The sequence below is a fragment of the Euprymna scolopes genome, chromosome 6 (assembly GCF_053919585.1).
Source record: "Euprymna scolopes isolate OS-2025 chromosome 6, ASM5391958v1, whole genome shotgun sequence".
Taxonomy (NCBI): Eukaryota; Metazoa; Mollusca; class Cephalopoda; order Sepiida; family Sepiolidae; genus Euprymna; species Euprymna scolopes.
Genome location: NC_136487.1, coordinates 16,633,157 through 16,652,176, shown reverse-complemented (window position 1 = coordinate 16,652,176; position 19,020 = coordinate 16,633,157). Strand labels below are relative to the sequence as shown.

At 35.4% G+C, this 19,020-nt stretch overlaps 1 protein-coding gene across 1 annotated transcript; it reads left to right on the top strand.

Annotated features, from left to right (window-relative positions):
- Positions 1-493: 493 nt before the first annotated feature.
- LOC145277538 (uncharacterized) lies at positions 494-14,879 on the top strand. The gene is made up of 2 exons (XM_080129001.1): positions 494-756; positions 14,282-14,879. The coding sequence occupies exons 1-2, from the start codon at positions 646-648 to the stop codon at positions 14,651-14,653; spliced, it is 483 nt and encodes a 160-aa protein (XP_079985127.1). The 5' UTR covers positions 494-645; the 3' UTR covers positions 14,654-14,879.
- The last annotated feature ends 4,141 nt before the right edge of the window (positions 14,880-19,020 follow it).

Sequence of the window (19,020 nt, the reverse complement as noted above, 5' to 3'; positions counted from 1 at the left end):
ATATATATATATATTATATATATATATATATATATATTACCAATACCTTAATAGAAATTATGTCTTTATTTCCGTAAAAATCGGATCTGAAGAAAATAAGCATTATCATTTCTGTTACTGACTAAATAAAAATGGCTATTTTTCTCAGATCAGATATTTATGGAATTTTAAAGGCCGTTAACTTATTTTAAAATATTGACGATATTAATAAATATGAATTTTAAGCGACAATAGACTAGAAATACCTGAGTAAAGCGAAATAAATTGTTTTTGACTTATTTTTCAATAGTATTTCCTTTCAAATAATTTATACCGGTAATTATAATGGTTACCATAAAGAAAAAAAAGAAAACTAAAAAAAAAAAAAAAAAAATGAAATTAAAAAACAAAAATGAAATTAAAAAAAAAAAAATGAAATTAAAAAAAAAAAATGAAATTAAAAAAAAAAAAGACTCCCGGGCAACATAACAGCAACGTCATAGCAGAACTTGAATCATCCACGTCATAAAAGAACTCCATGGGACTGAATATGTTACGAGGCGAGATTGGCGTCTGCATAGAACGCTGTCCCAGCCAGTCTCCAAAGGAAACGCTTCGAACGTTATTTTAACAACATTCCACCGGATGATCTGTAGACGGTAAGAGATGAGGTCAAAACAATCGCCATGCCGACATCAACTTTCGAATGCAAGTCTTTTACGCAAGTTTGATGTTAATGCCCGGATTATCGAAAATTCTTGGAGAAATTGTGTCCCCGTAAGTACATGCATTGTTACAGCGACTCTAACGAACATGAATGTCTATCGTTGTGAATATCACAGACGAAACTCATTTGTGCAACTAATCTAAAAGAAAAATTCCAAAGCCACCAAAGACTAGACTTTTGTTAAAGTGGCTTCTTTTCTGTTGGCTGAGGTATGTTCCTGTGCATTTCTAGAAAGATCATCCTCCTAGGCTTTACCTTCTCACCCATTGAGAAAATGTTATTTATCGCTAATCTCCTGAGGTGCTTCTACCGGGGAATGCCAATGGAGCTGCCCAGGCATTTTTTTCAGGCCAAAGTGCTTTTCCTTTAGGGCGCTAGTTTTTCAAATAACAATTTACCAACCTTATGTCACGTCTTCTTGTCATGGAAGGGACCCCCCCCACACACACACAAAAACTTCAAAATATTACGGTTTTCTTTACTTATTTCGTCATTGTTACAAAACGTCCACGAATTCTCTTTGTCACTGAGCTGGGGGGAAGCAACTGTCGTGAAGTCGATCTAGACTGACAACCTGGATGTGTCAAATCCTGCCAGTTGAATGGCATTATTTTCACCATCAATATCGGAAACCTTCATGTGCACCGTCTTGTAAATATCTCAATCTAGAAAAAATCAGGGAAACCAATGTTGACAACAGAATTAAACCGGTTAAAAGTCATACTATGCCGTTTCGTACGATATAGTGTTTTTATTGAGTTCAAGAAATTACGATACAGGAGAGAGACAGTTGGTGATTGTGCAACCCCTGTTTCACTACAAACTCCCTGCATAGGTATTCTAACAGAGGTTATCAATTGTCTCTCAATATTTAAACAATAACTCTTTTTAAATACGAACATGCTTGCCATAATATCAAGCTTGTCGGCAATTTTCAACAATTTTAATGCATTTATATAATGTGACGATAGTATAGGGTTAGAACACCACCTGTCAGCTCAACAGTCGAGTCTCAATCCTGGCTTGATTAACTGCAGCAAATTTGCCCATGTATGGAGTATTGCTGTCATATTTGGGCTGGTGCATCTGCTACTAGTCTCTCGCTCCTAGACAAGGTTCAAAAGAGAGTCGCCAATTTGATAGGCCCTAAACTGTCATCTAAGCTTCAGCCTCTGTCCCATCGACGAAATGTTGCATCCCTCTGCCTGTTCTACAAGTATTATAATGAGGAATGCTCTGACGAACTTTAAGCACTTGTGCCCCCACGACGTAAACACCCTCGACAAACCCGACAGGCAGCTAAATCCCACCCCCACACAGTAGAGATCCCTAGATGTAAAAGATCTTTCTACTCCAGTAGTTTCTTCCCCAGAACCGCTAGGCTTTGGAATTCCATTCCAGGTCACTGCTTCCCCAACTGTGCAGAAGTTCAAGTGTAACGTGAACCGACATCTTGCTGCCCAAATCCCTACGTAGTGCCCCAGTAGTTGTTGCCCCTGATAGTAGCCCCCTACACCAAAGTGACAATGTACCTTGTTTGGAGTGAAAATGTAATAAAAAATTTAAAAATAAAAAATAAAAAAGCAAAGAGCTGTGATACAGCGAAACAGTCTGTCTGTGAATAACTATATACTTTAATATTATATGCATATATATCCTTTAATTATATATATATATATATATATATATATATATATATATATATATATATATTCTTCTTCCCCACTCGATCTGTTTCATTATTCTACATTTCACTTTCGTGCTAGTATAATCCTTTTCATACTTAGTTTCTTTAAATACTTTAAAAAATTTTTTATGCATTTTGCTAATTCCTCCCCTCTGACAAGAAGGAAAGTATTTCTTCGAAACTCTGCAGATTAAGAACTTTCACTTCTATTTGTGTTTCCTTTCCGAAAAATAAATCTGTTTAAATCTTGCTAAAGTGTTTCTCAACATATTTAATTAAACCTAGATGGGATAGTACTTATAGAATATTACTGTCAATAATATTTTGTAAATCACAGGTTTCCATACCAGTTGATTGTTAGATAATTTTATTCTGAAGTATATATATATATATATATATATATATATATATATATATATATATATATATATATATATATATATATATATATATACAGATGTTATTTGTTTTTGTTTTTGCGATACGTTTTTGAATGAATTCAGTTATTTACGAAAGTGCATTTTTACCTAAATGCGAGTTGGGAATAATTTGAGAGTTGAAACATGAAATTTCTTGACTGGTTTGGTTAATTATAACTTGAATTTGAAGAATTAAAACAGAATTTTTCCAAACATAACTCAATCCCAAAACTAATGAATATCTACTAAAAAGTCACATCAATGGTGGAACAAGTAATGCAATAATACAAAACACGTATCCTAGGTTCAATTGATTCACTTTAAGAATAGCGAAGCAAAATAAGAACAACAGAAAAGAACATGCAACAGGTTTAGTTCATTCAATTTCATTATGCCCACCAATGAAAGACGTCACTGTGATGTTTATAGCATGTTCCATGTTGAGGTTTGACTTTATCTTGCATCTGCTCCTCATGGTGAAATTGGCAAATATAGTCAAGCAAGCAAGACAGGCTACAGACCTTAATGTATTTTGAAAAAAGAGGATAATCCCCTTAATCCCCTAAAGGGGAGTGTTTGAAATTCATCCCAACAACAGGATGCAGACCATAATGTGCCATGGCAAATTAGTGTGCCACAGCATGATTACTGGTGTGCTGCGAAGAGATAATTGCTAGAAGCCATTTAATTTCATTTCGTTTAATAAAATTATTTAACTTCTAAATCATGATGACACCGCTCAATTCTAATTTTAAGTAAAAAGCCATTGAAATCTTACTGCAATTCTAAACTTCATACCTATGTGAACTGGGAATGTCTCACCTAAACAACATTAAAAATAAAAATGTTAAAATATTGAAGAAGAGTTAAGAGTGTGTCTCTACCACATTCGCCCAAATATTGCAGCAGTAGTTAAAAAACACCAGGCACATCTGTCCCACTGACATTCACCATTATTATTTTATACCAGATATTGAATACATGATATGTTGATTTATGTAACCAAATTCTCATTATATAATCTTTGTTTTATATTTTATTGCAAAACGGCTTTATGCTTAGAAAATACTAATTTTTTTTATGATAGGTGTACTGTAAAAATTTAAATAAACTCAATAGTGTTCCGCCATCTAAAAAAAGTTGGGAACAACTGCCATAGCATATTGTGAAAGGAAGATCTTTCACAGACAAAAGAAAAATCCAGCTTGTTCTTGATGGCTGTATGTCCAAACAACATGCAGGGGAATCGATTCTTGAACCTTTATTATTCCTAATATTCATAAACGATCTTAATAAAATTGCGTCTGAGATGGGTATATTTGCTGATGACACCACGCTTTATAATAGTCAGGCAATGACTGAATGAAACTTTAGAAAATGCCTTCCAATATGTGGTGGAATGAGGACATAAATGGATAGTAACATTTAATGCTACTAAGACTAAGCTTCTTTCCTTAAACAATTGCAAGAAACATTATCAACTACCGATTGTCATGACTAATATAAAATAAGTGACAATCGTTATATTCCTCTTAGGAGGGAACAGCGTTTGGAACTTATCGCAATGATAGCATATCGACCTTAATGTAGAAAGGAAGAGGATACAAAATTGACTATCCACAGATTAGTTGAAATCCAAATAAACTTTAAAAATAGAAAGAACATTAGATAAGTGTATGTGCCGTTTAGCTTTCTTTCCAATTTTTTGGTGAGTGTCCAGGATGTAGCAATGTAAACAAGAACAGACTCCAACACTGCTCTGAAGAACTGCCTTTTCAGTATGCTATGGGCAGTGTCAAATATATCTTGGCAAGATCATCCCACAAAGCAGCAACTTTATGGCAACATGCCTGCCATATCTACTACCATCAAGGAGTGACATCTACGATTTGCTGGTCATGCCAGAGGAGCAAGCAAGAGTTGGTGAGAAATGTATTGCTGTGGACTTCACAGCACGGGTACAAGAGCACAGGATGACCTAGATTTATGTACATCCAGCAAATTGCACATAAAGGCAATTGTGATCCTGAATATCTGAGGCAGCTGATGGAAGACAGAGAATCTGGAGAGAGAGAGAGAGAGAGAGAGAGAGAGAGAGAGGGGGGCACATTAGTCTGGACAAGGAGCCCAACCAGATAGATAGATAGATAGATAGATAGATTAAATAAGTCCAAGGGAACTGAAACTGAAGGAAATGTGACCCTTGGGTTTACTTTCGGCTGCTCATAACTGTTGCTGTTCTTATTTTGTCTTTTATACAGGGTTTTCCAAACTTCAGAACACCATAGAGCCCCTGTAGTGGTACTCAGGTTTGATTAGAACCCTTTCCACCACAAATAAATAAATAATAAAAAAATCAAACATGTGAAATAAACTTTGTTTATTTATACAAAAGTAACAAGTAAAAAACGAATCATTTTTTAGTGTCCAAAAAGTGTGTCTTGGTAGACAGTTTTTATAAATGTGAAAGTTATTTAGACTGTTCGTTGGGTTGACAGAAAGAAAAGCAGAGAACGTCCTTTGTTTTCTTAGTGAGAAAACAGGCTTACTTTTTCTGTGTGATATGAAAAAGAAAGAGGAAAGTAAATGTCTTTGTGTGCGGTTGAATATCTGCATTATTCTCTCTGGGTGTGTGTGTGTGTGTGTGTGTGTGTGTGTGTGTGTGTGTGTGAATAGGTGTGTTTTGTCATGCTGGCGAGAACAAATAGCAACGACGACGTTAGTAAGAAAAAAGAAAGGTGGAAAGTACATGTTTGTGTGTGCGGCTGAATGTCTGCATTATTCTCTCTGTGTGCGCATGTGTATGTGCGAATAGGTGTATTTCGTCATGCTGGCGAGAAAGTAGCAACGAAGACGTTGACGAGATAAAGTGAAAAGAGAAAAGAGCAAAGAGTGAGTGAGGTTGAAAAGAGTTCGCTCATCGTTTATATATTTTTCGATAGTCTCCCAGGCGAGTTGAGAAAAAGGTTTGAAAATTAAGTCTTTCTTTGAACGTTGATTGATTAAAAAGTGCACATCTTTGTCACGTGATATGCTTTCAACTACGTCCACCGAACAAATCACATTTTAAGTTTTCTTCCTCGCAGAATTTGCGTGGACGTATTGTTTTTTTTTTTTTGTTGTTTTTTTTTAATCTTTGCGCCTCTGAAATTTATTAATTTCTTTTTGCACGCGTAATTGGGTTTTTGTTTATCTATTTTTTAAAACAAGAAATGAATGCATTTTTTAAGTGTGTTTAACCGTACACCCCTGAGCAGGGCAAAGGTTTTCACATTTGCACTAACAAGATAATTTCTAAAATAAATATCAAAAGTTAATTTCAAATTTTTTACACTAACTAATGATAATGTTTACAACCATTTTCTGTTTTTGATTAATCAAAAATTGTTGCATTTCTTGTTAATTTTTTTTTTTTTTTTTTTACATAGGCGTCACCACTTATCAAGGCCGATAGGCCACTCAAGGATAAGGGTTAAAGAGTGTACAGTAGTCAAAAGAACAATATAGTAATCGATAGTAATGGAAGTTCGGTAAATTTGTTAACTTAAGTGGAACGGCTCATCAGAAACTTGTTCACGTTGGACTTAAAGACAACCATATTATAGACAGCTGGAAAGCAGGAAAACGGAAGACAATTCCACAGGCGTGAAGTTCTAAGAAAGAAGCTTTGATCATGGAATCTATGTTTAGGTTTAGGCACAGATAAAGAGTGGGGAAAATTATTGATAATGTTTTCAGCTAGTCTAGTGTTTCTTGTGAAAGTTTGGCGAGGGGGGGGGCCATAGATTGAAGCTTAGTCGAACACTTTCCATGAAAATAACGATAAAGCAAAGACAAACTCGCAACATCTCTTCTGTGAGATAGAGGTTGCAGCGAAGAGAAAAGGACATCTCCCACCAGGCCACAAAGTCTATTTTGAACCCTATCAAGGCAGGACAAGTCTTTTCTAGCAGCTCCTGTCCATATGTGGCAACATTACTCCATCCTTGGACGTATCTGGCTCTTATATAGATAGAGAATTGCATCAGCAGTGAGATATCTACTGGATCGATAGAAGGATCCGACCATTTTTCCAGCGGCCTTTATTTTTTATTTTCTTTTTCATGAATCATCCTGAAACTTTTTATACGTCTGTAGTTATGTATTATATCTCTTTCCGGTAAAAAGAATCAATAATTAAATGTCTGCAGCCATTTAATTTTTCCATGTAAAGCATTTGGCCTTTTTTGAGAAAGAGTTTCCGGAGCCCCTCAGCCTTACTCAAGGAGCCCCAGGGAAACCCTGCTTTAGTCCTCGCATTTCATGAGTGATTTTTCTGGCAAAGGGAGAAGAAGTGCTGTTTTCTAAGTCGAAATCTGTCAACACTTACCGTTGGCTAAGTTTTTAATAACAAAACATTTCTGAGTTTGACAAATACACCTGAAGAATATTATAGGTTACACTGACCAAATTCTACCCAATCTACGCCATTAACAATAACACTACCACATTACATTCATTAACTCTTATCCTCGAGCGGTCTTTGTGGCCTTGATAAGTTGTTACTACCTTATAAAAAAAATAGGTTGTGAAAATAACACTTAAGATGAGAACAGCAGTCCACAGAATCCCAATGATATAAGCAATAGATGATGTTACCACATGGTCACGTCTTTCATAAAACTAGAGAGAAAGAGAAAATAGATCGTTTGTGAAGTCATGTTTAAATGGATGACGTCATCGTTTGTGAAGTCATGTTTAAATGGATGACGTCATCGTTTAGTGACATTAACATATTTAAAAGTACATATGGCATAAAGAAAGAGCTTGTTTATTATAAGGCCAATAAATATAAGGGGAAAAACGTGATTTAAAAAAAAAATGTGTTATCTTTGTTACTAGGATTGTGAAGTTTTATCTATCCTGCGTTAATCCATGCCGTTTGTTATAATTCAAAATATTTAACCAGACCATAATTGCTCATCGTCATCATATCGTATGAATCCGAAAATTATTTGTAATTTATTTTGTTGGCATTGGTTTCCCCGACATTTTTCTAGACAGAATTCTTTTTAGAAAGACATCGAATACTTACAAGATCGACCACGTGAAGGTTGACAACATCCCTAAGTGAAAGTGATTTTTGTGGAATGAATTGGATTCGAACTTGGAACATCCAGATCGTCAGTCGTTAGGCCGTCAGTCCGAGTTGTTAATCACTAAAAGCATAATGGCTGACATTATATTACTTCTTTCTTTAGTCTTAGGAGCAACCGGACTCATGAAAAAGAATCTCAAAACTAACCTTCGAACCAAGTGCAAGAGAGCTACAAACAATTGCATTGAAAGGGACGGTTAGAATCTGAAAAAAGATCTCTGGGTTGGAATGTATGAGATATCGGGTGAATGGTAGGTGCCCTATTTCCAACTAGCAGAAAATGATTAAAAAATTAAAAAAAAAAGAAGCGATTTCCAAGGGCATGTGCACTGGTTTAAAGTCGGGTTAAAAGCAAAAACAACACACATTTACGTCATAAAAGTACAAAAACGCAAGTACAAATATATATATATATATATATATATATATATATATATATATATATATAGTAAATTGGTATATTTAGGCAGCATTTTTTCATTCAAGCAAATATTAAATGAAACGGAGACACTTTGCTTTATGATTCTTTTTTTAATTTTTCGATTTTCCGTATGATCTTTTTTATATGGAAATCAAAAATATAAATAAAAGTTTCATAGTTGTTACTGTCACGAGTGCTTTCGATTCGTCCACGAATCATCATCAGGTGTTGAAGTAAAAAATCCGAAGGAGCGAGGACCAAACTCAAAGAAAACCAACCTGCCTCCTCCCTTGAGGCTTGCATTTACTAATATCCGCGGCTTAGAACTAACTTAGATGATGTTGAGTCATTTCTCCTTGTAAACACCCCGGATATCTTAGCATTAAGTGAAACTAACCTTCACTCCTCCATTCCCTCTAACCACTTTAACATGCCTGGTTATCTCCCACTCTACCGTAAGGACTCGGACAGACATATGCATGGACTTGGAGTCTATATTCGAAACACCCTCCCCCTAACTAGAGAAATAAAACTAGAATCAGAGGGCCAGGCCTTTATGTGCTTCAGACTAAATATGCAACACAATATTAGCTACTTGTATTTTCTCTACCGCTCTCCCTCAAACCAAGACTGTACCCTAATAAACAAAGTCTCAGACAGCATAGATATAGCACTCTCCCTCGATACTAGCGCACAAATACATGTATTTGGTGACTTCAATGTCCACCACAGTAACTGGCTAGGATTCTCAAATCACACAGACGTAGCTGGTAGCGCCACATATAGCTTCTCTATATCTCATTCCCTATCTCAATTGGTTACATTTCCGACACGTTTCCCAGACCAGCACGATCAACATGCCTCACTTCTAGATCTCTTCCTGACAACGGTTCCCAATGACTGTACAACAAATGCCCATAGCCCACTCGGGAATGCTGATCACGCTGTGATAATGGTAGAAATCAGCCTAAATTCTCGCCCTAAAACTGAAGACCCACTACTCAAAACAACGAGGTATTACAAAAAGGCTGATTGGGAAGCCATCAGGGAGCTCATCAGAGATGCCCCATGGCAAAATATCTTTACTCTCCCAGCGGAACAGTGTGCAAATGAGACAACTGAATGGTTCAAAACTGCTATTGAAGCACATGTTCCCGCACGGAAATACTATAGCAAGCCCCACTCCCCCCAATGGTTTACTTCTGCTTGTGCAGCTGCCATTTGTCAAAGGCAGCATGCATTCCGCAGATTCAACCGACATAAGTCCAGCTCAAATAAACAGAAGTTTATAGAAGCTAGAAATAATTGTAAGAGAGTGATAGACACAGCTAAGTCAGATTACTCTGAAACCACCAGAAAGCGCATCGAAGCACAGAAATTAGGAACCCGGGATTTTTGGAAAATCTACAACAGCGTAGTTAATAATGGACAGTCAATTATTCCCCCACTAACAAACAATCATGAGGTTGCTTGCACGGCAACTGACAAGGCTAATCTGCTTGCCAGTCGGTTTGCCTCAAACTCCACACTGAACTCGGTACACCACTCACTCCCTGATTTTCCTCTGCGAACAGACGCCACACTTGACGATTTGAAAATCACCCCTTCTCAGGTACATGCTATTATAAAAAACCTAGACACCTCTAAAGCATGTGGACCAGATCTCATCCCGGCTGTGCTATTAAAAAAATGCTCTGCCGAGGTTGCTCCAGTTCTGTCCAAACTTTACAATAAATGCCTTAACGAATCTTGTTTTCCCGACTGCTGGAAAACCGCCTCTGTGGTACCAGTCTTCAAGAATTCTGGTGAAAGAACTGACCCACTAAATTATCGCCCCATTAGCCCCCTTCCCCTTTTCGCCAAAATATTTGAGTCCTTAGTTAATCAAGTCCTAGTCCAGCACCTAACAGCTGCTAAACTCCTGACTGACAAACAATATTGATTCAGGCAAGCCCGTTCAACAGCAGATATCTTAACTGTAGTTTCTGAACGTATATACCATTCATTGGATAAAACAGGGGAGGGTAGAGCGGTGGCCCTTGATATATCTAAGGCTTTTGACAGGGTATGGCACGATGGTCTTCTAAGGAAAATTAGATCATATGGAATCACTGGAAGAATTCATAACGTAATTAAATCCTTCTTAAGTAATAGAAAAATCAAAGTTGTTCTCGACGGACGTACATCCAAACAATATGACATAAATGCGGGAGTGCCTCAGGGGTCTATCCTTGGACCTCTATTGTTCCTGATATTCATAAACGACCTCCCTGATAATATTGTTTCGGAGATGGGTATATTTGCCGATGACACCACTCTCTATAACAGATATGAGGGGAAAACAAATGAACACATATCCAAGAAAATGGCAGAAACACTAGAGGATGACCTCCAATTCGTAGTGGAATGGGGACAAAAATGGTTGGTCTCATTCAATGCTGCTAAGACTAAGCTTGTTTCCTTCAATAACTACAAGAAACCTTCTCTACCACCAATAGCAATGGCCAAGAACACATTACCTGAAAGTACTTCTTTTAAACTCCTCGGCCTAACGTTTACAGGGAATATGAACTGGAATAGATACATTGAGAGCATTGCCAAGGCTGCTGCAAGGAAGGTTGGCTCCCTCTATCGTGCTAGAAAACTACTTACGCCTGCCAGTATCCTATACCTCTATAAGGCAACCATTCGCCCATGTATGGAGTACTGTTGTCACATCTGGGCTGGTGCATCTGCTGCTTGTCTCTCGCTCCTGGACAGGGTTCAAAAAAGAGTCGCCAACCTGATAGGTCCTGAACTGTCATCTAGGCTTCAGCCTCTGTCCCATCGACGAGATGTTGCATCCTGTTCTACAAATACTTTAATGGTGAATGCTCTGACGAACTGCAAACACTTGTACCTCCCCGACGTAACTACCCCCGACAAACCCGACAAGCTAGTCTCATCCCTTTACAGTGGAGATCCCTAGGTGCAAGAAAGCCTTTTACTACAATAGTTTCTTCCCCAGAACTGCGGGTCTTTGGAACTCCCTTCCGGGATTCTGCTTTCCCAACTGCAATGATATGCAGAAGTTCAAGTGTAATGTTAACAAACATCTTTCTACTCTTCTCCCTTCATAATGACCCCGCTAATTAATTCCCTAATAGTAGCCCCCTACTTCAAAGTGGCACTGTGCCTTGTTTGGGGTGAAAATTGAATAAAAAAAAAAAAAAAAAAAAAAAATTAAAAGTGAAAACTAAAATATACAATAAACGGCGATAAGTTAAAATATATAGAGTCGATGAAAAGTCGATTAAAAATATAGGTCGATTAAAATTCAAGTATTAAAATCAGCAAGTTCGTGGACACCGTTAACAAAGTCCGTCCAATACGAACTACGCAAGACATTTTAGAACGTTGCTGCTTTTCTCGAATGCGATATCATTTGAAGGGTTCTAATATATGACGCTTCAAGAATTTTTAATTTTTTAATATTATTTTCATGTATAATTTTTATGTTGTCAACCTTTCTAAGATTGGAGGGGGGGGGCAGTTATGTTATTTTATCAAATGTTTATATAGAGAACTAGTATTATTTAGATGCATTTATATATTATATGTGTTGGCCATACAACGACAATATTGTTCCGGCGAATAATGTCAAACATAAAAAGAAAGAAAAAGATCAAATAAAAAAATATTTATATTATTTGGTTGGACTACTGTTCTCATCTTGTGTGTCTTTTTCAGAACGTTTCGGTCGATGTAACTTCCGACCTTCTTCGGGTGTGTCTTGTTGAATTCGGAAATTTGGACTGAATTTTGAACAGAACCGTTTATTTACTTCATTGGTGTAGCATGCGCTTGTTCCGTCAGCCACAACTCGATAGACGCCCTAAGTAATTTGCAATTATATTTTTCAGTCGCCCACACTAAGAATTGAACTTTCAACCTTCAGAAGAATATCACTTTTACGATTGATTTTTCGGTACTCTTGGATATTTGACCCGAATTCTCATGAATTCCCATCAATCATCGGTGTCGGCCGAGCGTTGTTCAAATGTTGGAACGCTAACTCGACTTTTTATTTTATTTTTTTCTGTTATGTTTTTAGTAATTTTTAAGGTGATATTAAGGGGGGGGGGGTAACTTTTTAGTTTTTGATTAGTTACTTATTTATTATTTATTTATTATTTTTTAAGTGAATTTTTGGGAGTTTGATTAGCCAATGAAAAAGCGCTATCTAAATGGAAGCAGACGACATTCGAATTGGAAGAAAGTGACTAAACCAACAAAAAGAAAAGAAAAGAAAAGAAAAGCTGACAAACAAATATATTTTCAAACTCGCCAAACAGAAAAATGACACCGATAATTGCCAGTCTTGCCCGATCCATGCTTGACGGGAATTTATGAGAATTCGGGTCAAATTATGCAAGAGTACGGATTTTTCCAAGTACTCTAACCATTGTACCACAGATCCTTGCAAACAATTTTGGGATCCTTAACGTTGGAAAACATGAAGATGAGAACAATAATCTAAAGAATCCACATCATATTAATAAGCAAACGTCATCTCAAAAATCGTAAAAATAAAAAATATTTGTTTACTTACTTCTCTTTTAAATCATAAAAAAAATTTTTGTAGTAATTATTTTTTATTATTATTATTTTAATAAATATTTACCAAAAAAAAATCACAACGAAAAGTAAATATATCAACAAATTATTTCATTTCCTTAAATCTAGGCTCGGCAGTCTAAATAAAAGCAAAAACATTGTTTATTTTTTTTACAAAGATTTTTAGTGAAAAAATAAAACAGCATGTCAGTCTGTCTAAATTGAAATCAGTTGCTTCTTATTGTTCTTGGTATAAAAATCCCAGGTTGCTCGAATGACGTGCCTAAATATCATACAAATAGAGAATCAGCAGAAGCAGTTGTTGTGATTTGTCGTACATTTGTCGTGCCTTAATTTGTCCTACATGAATAAAATCCGTTTGGAAATGCAACAAGAAAGAACCAGCATCAAATTATTTTCATCTTTAAGATTTACTTATAATTTATATATCGGTAGAAACAACTAACTTCCATTATGTTCTGTTTTTTAATGATCTCTGTTAATCAAATTATGCTGTATTTCTGCTGTGTTTAAAAGAATGACGAAACACTGATATATGAAAATATAACAATGCATCTTTATTGTGTCAGTTATGGATGGGTGGTTGTTAGGATGAAGATGCACGCATAGGAATTCTACGGATTGATTCTTCTTGGACTCAAATCGTCAATCAACAAAGCTATCTTTTTTTATTGTTATTACAGAAACATTTGTAAATTCCTGAAACTCTTCTTTTGTGATAGTATGGTCACTGTAACCACATCCAAAGCCGTTTTATTCGGCCATTGTCCATTCATGCGATTGATCTGACTTTGATTACACCTGTGTAACGTTTTACTGAAAATGACCTTTCAATGACCTTTGCACTTTTCTTTCTGACAATTTCAAGTTTTGTTGTTTTATCACACAGGTGCGTGTCAGATTTACAACTTTAATTCAAACGACCTTTTGGTACATTTGATAATTATTATCATTTCACTGAATTGGGCTGATTTTGATTACACCTTTGTAACCTTTTGTTGAAACTGACCTTTCAAATATCATATTTTAACTCATCTTCTTTTTGACAATTTAGCAAGTTTGATGTTGTGCCCTATCCAGGTGGCTGTATCAGGTTCATAATTTCTATTCAAATGACCTTTTGATATATTTGGTAATTATTTTATGTTGTGTTTGCATTTGTTACCAGGTGCATGCTTTTGTCAAAATGATTTCTCGGCACACACGGCTTAGATATTTAACAATTATACTCTTTTTTTTTTTAGTTTTTAATGTCATTTTTCTATTATTGTTTTTTCTTTTTTGTTTATTAAAGAGTTCACTCGTGAAGTTGAGAGATCAGATGATGGAGTCCCTTTTGCAGACTAATTTGAACTTCTTGCGACTAAACGAAAACAAACTGCATTGTGCTCGTTTCAAGCATGGTGCTAAGGACCTTCACAAAATGACCCTCCTCAGACTTGTCAACCGGAGAATCAGTGGATATGTCGACAAGCTTAAAGATAGGGAAGAGATAATTGATACAATATCTGATCGTACAAACAAGACAACAACGGCCACAGAGAAGAGTAGAACCAAGATGCGACGTATGCTTTTGGATGATGAACCGATTCCCTATCATAGTTGTCACTTGAAGAGAGGAACACATGATTTTCATCCTGGAAAGACAAAGGTTGAGCTTAGATAACTGAGCCACCCGAAAGTTAATCCAGGGAGTACTCAAGAGTCAGATTCGAGCAGTGTGGCATGATTCTGCGAATACAGCTGAAAAGCTTGGGATTGGAATAACGAAAAATATAATATATAAAAAGCGTAACTTTCAGAATTTCACGCCATTTTTAACTGGTTCAACAGTTTTGGTGTTTTTTTCTTCTACTCCATTGAAATAAACACATTTTAGTCTTTCTCCTCGATCTTCCATAAGTCTGTCTTAATTTCTCAGTACATCTCTCCTAGTGTCTCTTTTTCAGTCTTACAATCACTTTTAGTCTGGGTTTCTCTCTCCCTCTCTCTCTCATACACACATTCACATAAACGAGAAAGGGTTTTTCATTTATCACACTTATATACTATAAAATATTTATCATACCTATATACTATAAAATATTTATCACTCCTATATACTATAAAATATGTAGTTTGCGTGGTGATAGATATACATTTTTTGTGCTTGTGTAGATTGGTGATCTTTTAAATTAACGCATTTCAGGTGAAAACATTATTATGTACTTTGTCAGCATCGAACAAAGCCAAACTCTTTGCCAAGAACTTTGCTGCTAATTCTACCCTATGTGATCAAGACCCCCCCCCACACACACACACATTTCATCCTATATCTGAAAACACATTATGCGACATACAATTGGTGTATGATGTTGCCAAGCTAATTAGGAAGTTTGATTCCAGTAAAGCAACTGGCCCTGACAGCATTCCAGTTATAGTGCTGAAAAAGCTTCAACCAGAACTAACTCCCATACTTACAAAGCTGTTTAAGTGTTGTCTTAAGGAAAATTGCTTCCAAATACCCTGGAAAATCTCATCAATATGCCCCTCTGAGTACAGAGCAATAAGTCCCCTGTGTGTTGTGAGTAAGTTGCTGGAATTTTTATTAAATAGAGAGGTAGTCAAGCATCTCAGCAAAAATAACCTTCTTAGTGACACTCAATATGGTTTCCGTTCTTCTAGATCTACAGTAGATGTGCTTACAGTTATATCTCATAGGATTAGCAAATCTCTGGATCGAGGTTTCTTTTCTAAGGCAATAGCTCTTGACATATCAAAGGCCTTTGATAGGGTATGGCATAAAGGTCTACTCCACAAGATATCCAGCTACGGTATAGCTGAAAAAGTCTTCTCAATTATTAAATCATTTCTCTCTGATAGGTTCATAAGAGTAGTGGTTGATGGGCAGAAATCAGAAGCTCATAGTATTAATTCTGGAGTCTCAGGGGTTCATCCTGAGCCCAACTCTCTTCCTGATTTATATTAATGATCTCCCAAATTACATCCTAAGATCATTTGTAGACATTTATGTTTACAATACTGCTGTCTATGGTAACACTTCAAAGCTGTAAATGACCAAGTTCTCTCTGATTCTCTCTCCTCTGATCTTGAGCACATAGTACAATGGGGAAAAAGGTGGCTGATTTTAATTCCAAGCTTCTATTTTTCCATCATCAACACTCTGATCCCCGTCTGGCATCAATTGAAATGCATGGTTCTTGGGAAAGCTAATTCTAATCAATTGACCTCCATTTCATCATTTTTCATAATTCATGGATATGTTACTAATTTCGATAATCACTTTTCATAATTTATACCCACATTATCGCCCCCTCCTTAATAAAATTATAACTTTGAAATATTGTCTGGGCTTATTATTTTATTACAAACACACTAATGCATGAAATCACATTTATTAATCATTTTTCATAATTCTTGGATATGTTACTTTCGACAATCATTTTCCATAATTTTAACCCACATTTTCTCCCATCCCTCTTTACTAAATAATAACTTTGATATATTGTCTAGGCTGATTATTTCCTTACAAACACACCAATCAATTATCTAATATTTCATCATTTTTTCGTAATTCTTGGATATGTTACTAATTTCGACAATAATTTTTCATAATTTAAGCCCTCCTTATCTCCTTTCCCTTTACTTATATAATAACTTTGATATATTGTCTAGGTTGATTATTTTATTATAAACACACCAATCAATTAAATCACATTTCATTTTTCGTAATTCTTGGATATGTTACTAATTTCGACAATAATTTTTTATAATTCAAACCATCCTCGTCGCCCTCTCTTACTAAAATATTCCTTTGGTATATTGTCTGGGCTGATTATTTCATAAAAAACATAACTATCAATTAACTCACTTCATCATTTTTCTTAATTCTTGGATATGTTACTCATTTCGACAATTATTTTTAATATTTTAACCCACATTATCAACCCCCCACTACTAAAATAATAACTTTGATATATTATCTGGGATCATTATTTCATTTCAAACACACCAACCAATTAACTCACATTTTATTTTTCATAATTCTAGGATATGTTAATAATGTCGACAATCATTTTTCATCATTTTAACCCACATCATCGCCCCACTTACTAAAATAATAACTTTGATATATTGTCTGGTCTGATTATTTTATTGCAAACACACTAATGCATTAAATGACATATTACATTTTTCATAATTCTTGGATATGTTACTAATTCCCACAAATATTTTTCATAATTTAAACCATCCTTATCGCCCTCTCTTACTAACATAATTACTTTGATATATTTCCTGGGCTGGTTATTTTATTATAAACACACAATCGATTAACTCACATTTAATCGTTGTTCATAATCCTGGATCTGTTACTAATTTCGACAATAATTTTTATAATTAAAAACCCACATTATGCCTCTCCCTCCTACTTATATAATATATTTGATATATTGTTTGGGATTATTATATCATTACAAACACACCAATCAAGTAACTCACATTTCATCATTTTTCATAATTCTTGGATATGTTACTAATTTCGACAATAATTTTCATAATTTTAACCAACTATGTCGCTTCCCCTTACTCAAATAATAACTTTGATATAATGCCTGGGCTGATTATTTCATTACAAACAAATCAATCAATTCTGAGCATTCTCATAGTATATATGTTTCACCTATCTTATCCAATCCCAGGTGACGCCACATATTCTGCCAATATATATCGTTCACCTATCTCATTTGATCCCAGACGAGGCTGGGTATTTTGCTACTATATAGTACCAAAATACCCACCTATCTCATTCAATACTGGGCGACGCTTTCTGATAGTATATATTTGCACATCTCATTCAATCCCAGGACTGACTTCATATCCGCCACTCCACTGTTGAAAATATACATTAAATAAAGTAATGTTGTAATCGTAAACTGTTTCAGCCATTTCCGGGACTGACTTTATATCCCGAACCCACTGCTAAAAATATACATGAAATAATGTAATGTCTAAATAGTAAACTGTTTCAGCCATTTCCGGAACCGACTTTATATCACAAACCTACTGCTAAAAATATACATGAAATAATGTAATGTCTAAATAGTAAACTGTTTCAGCCATTTCTAGAACTGACTTATAATCTCCAACCCACTGTTGAAGCTATACATGAAATAAAGTAATGTATAAATCGTAAGCTTTTTCAGCCATTTCCGGGACCGACTTCTTATCTCCCATCCTACTGTTAAAAATATACATTAAATAAAGTAATGTCAAAAACGTAAATGGTTGCAGCCATTTCCAGAACCGACTTCATATTTAGCACCCCAATGTTAAAAATATACATTAAATAAAGTAATGTGTAATGCGTAAACGGTTTCACCCATTTTCGGGACTGATTTAATATTCCCCACCCCACTGTTAAAACTATACATGAAATAAAGTAATGTTTAAATCGTAAATGGTTTGAGTAATTTCCGTGACTGACTTCATATCCCGTAACCCACTGCTTAAAATATACTTGAAATAAAGTAATGTTTAAATCATAAACTGTTTCAGCAGCTTTTCGCAAGTAATGCATAAAAACAGTAACACGGTTAGAGATTAGGCAACCATTGCTCCAACATGAATTTCTGAGTGTAGTATCAGTGTCAGCATTCCAGTGACTTAAACGCCCCCTTTTTTGGTCTTGGTTAATGAAGGAAAATCTTCATTACTGATACAATTTTTATTTTTGTTATTGACCAGAGTGCCCCTTTTGGGGAGCTGGTTTCCCCCTAAATTCATAACCGACCTCATGTCCAATTCCGCCCTTGTGGGGTGGCAAGTAAACAAAAAAAAAAAAAATCAGAACGGACATTTTCCAGGGCATTTTATAATTAATCAGAAGTGACATTTTCAGGGCATTTTGTAATTAAATCAGAAATAACTTTTTCCAGTTACTTTTTTAATATTAAAACTTTGTTACATTAAACATAGTACCTACTCACAATGCCTCCCCACGGGACAGATTTAGACACCAGGGTCGTTTTTTAA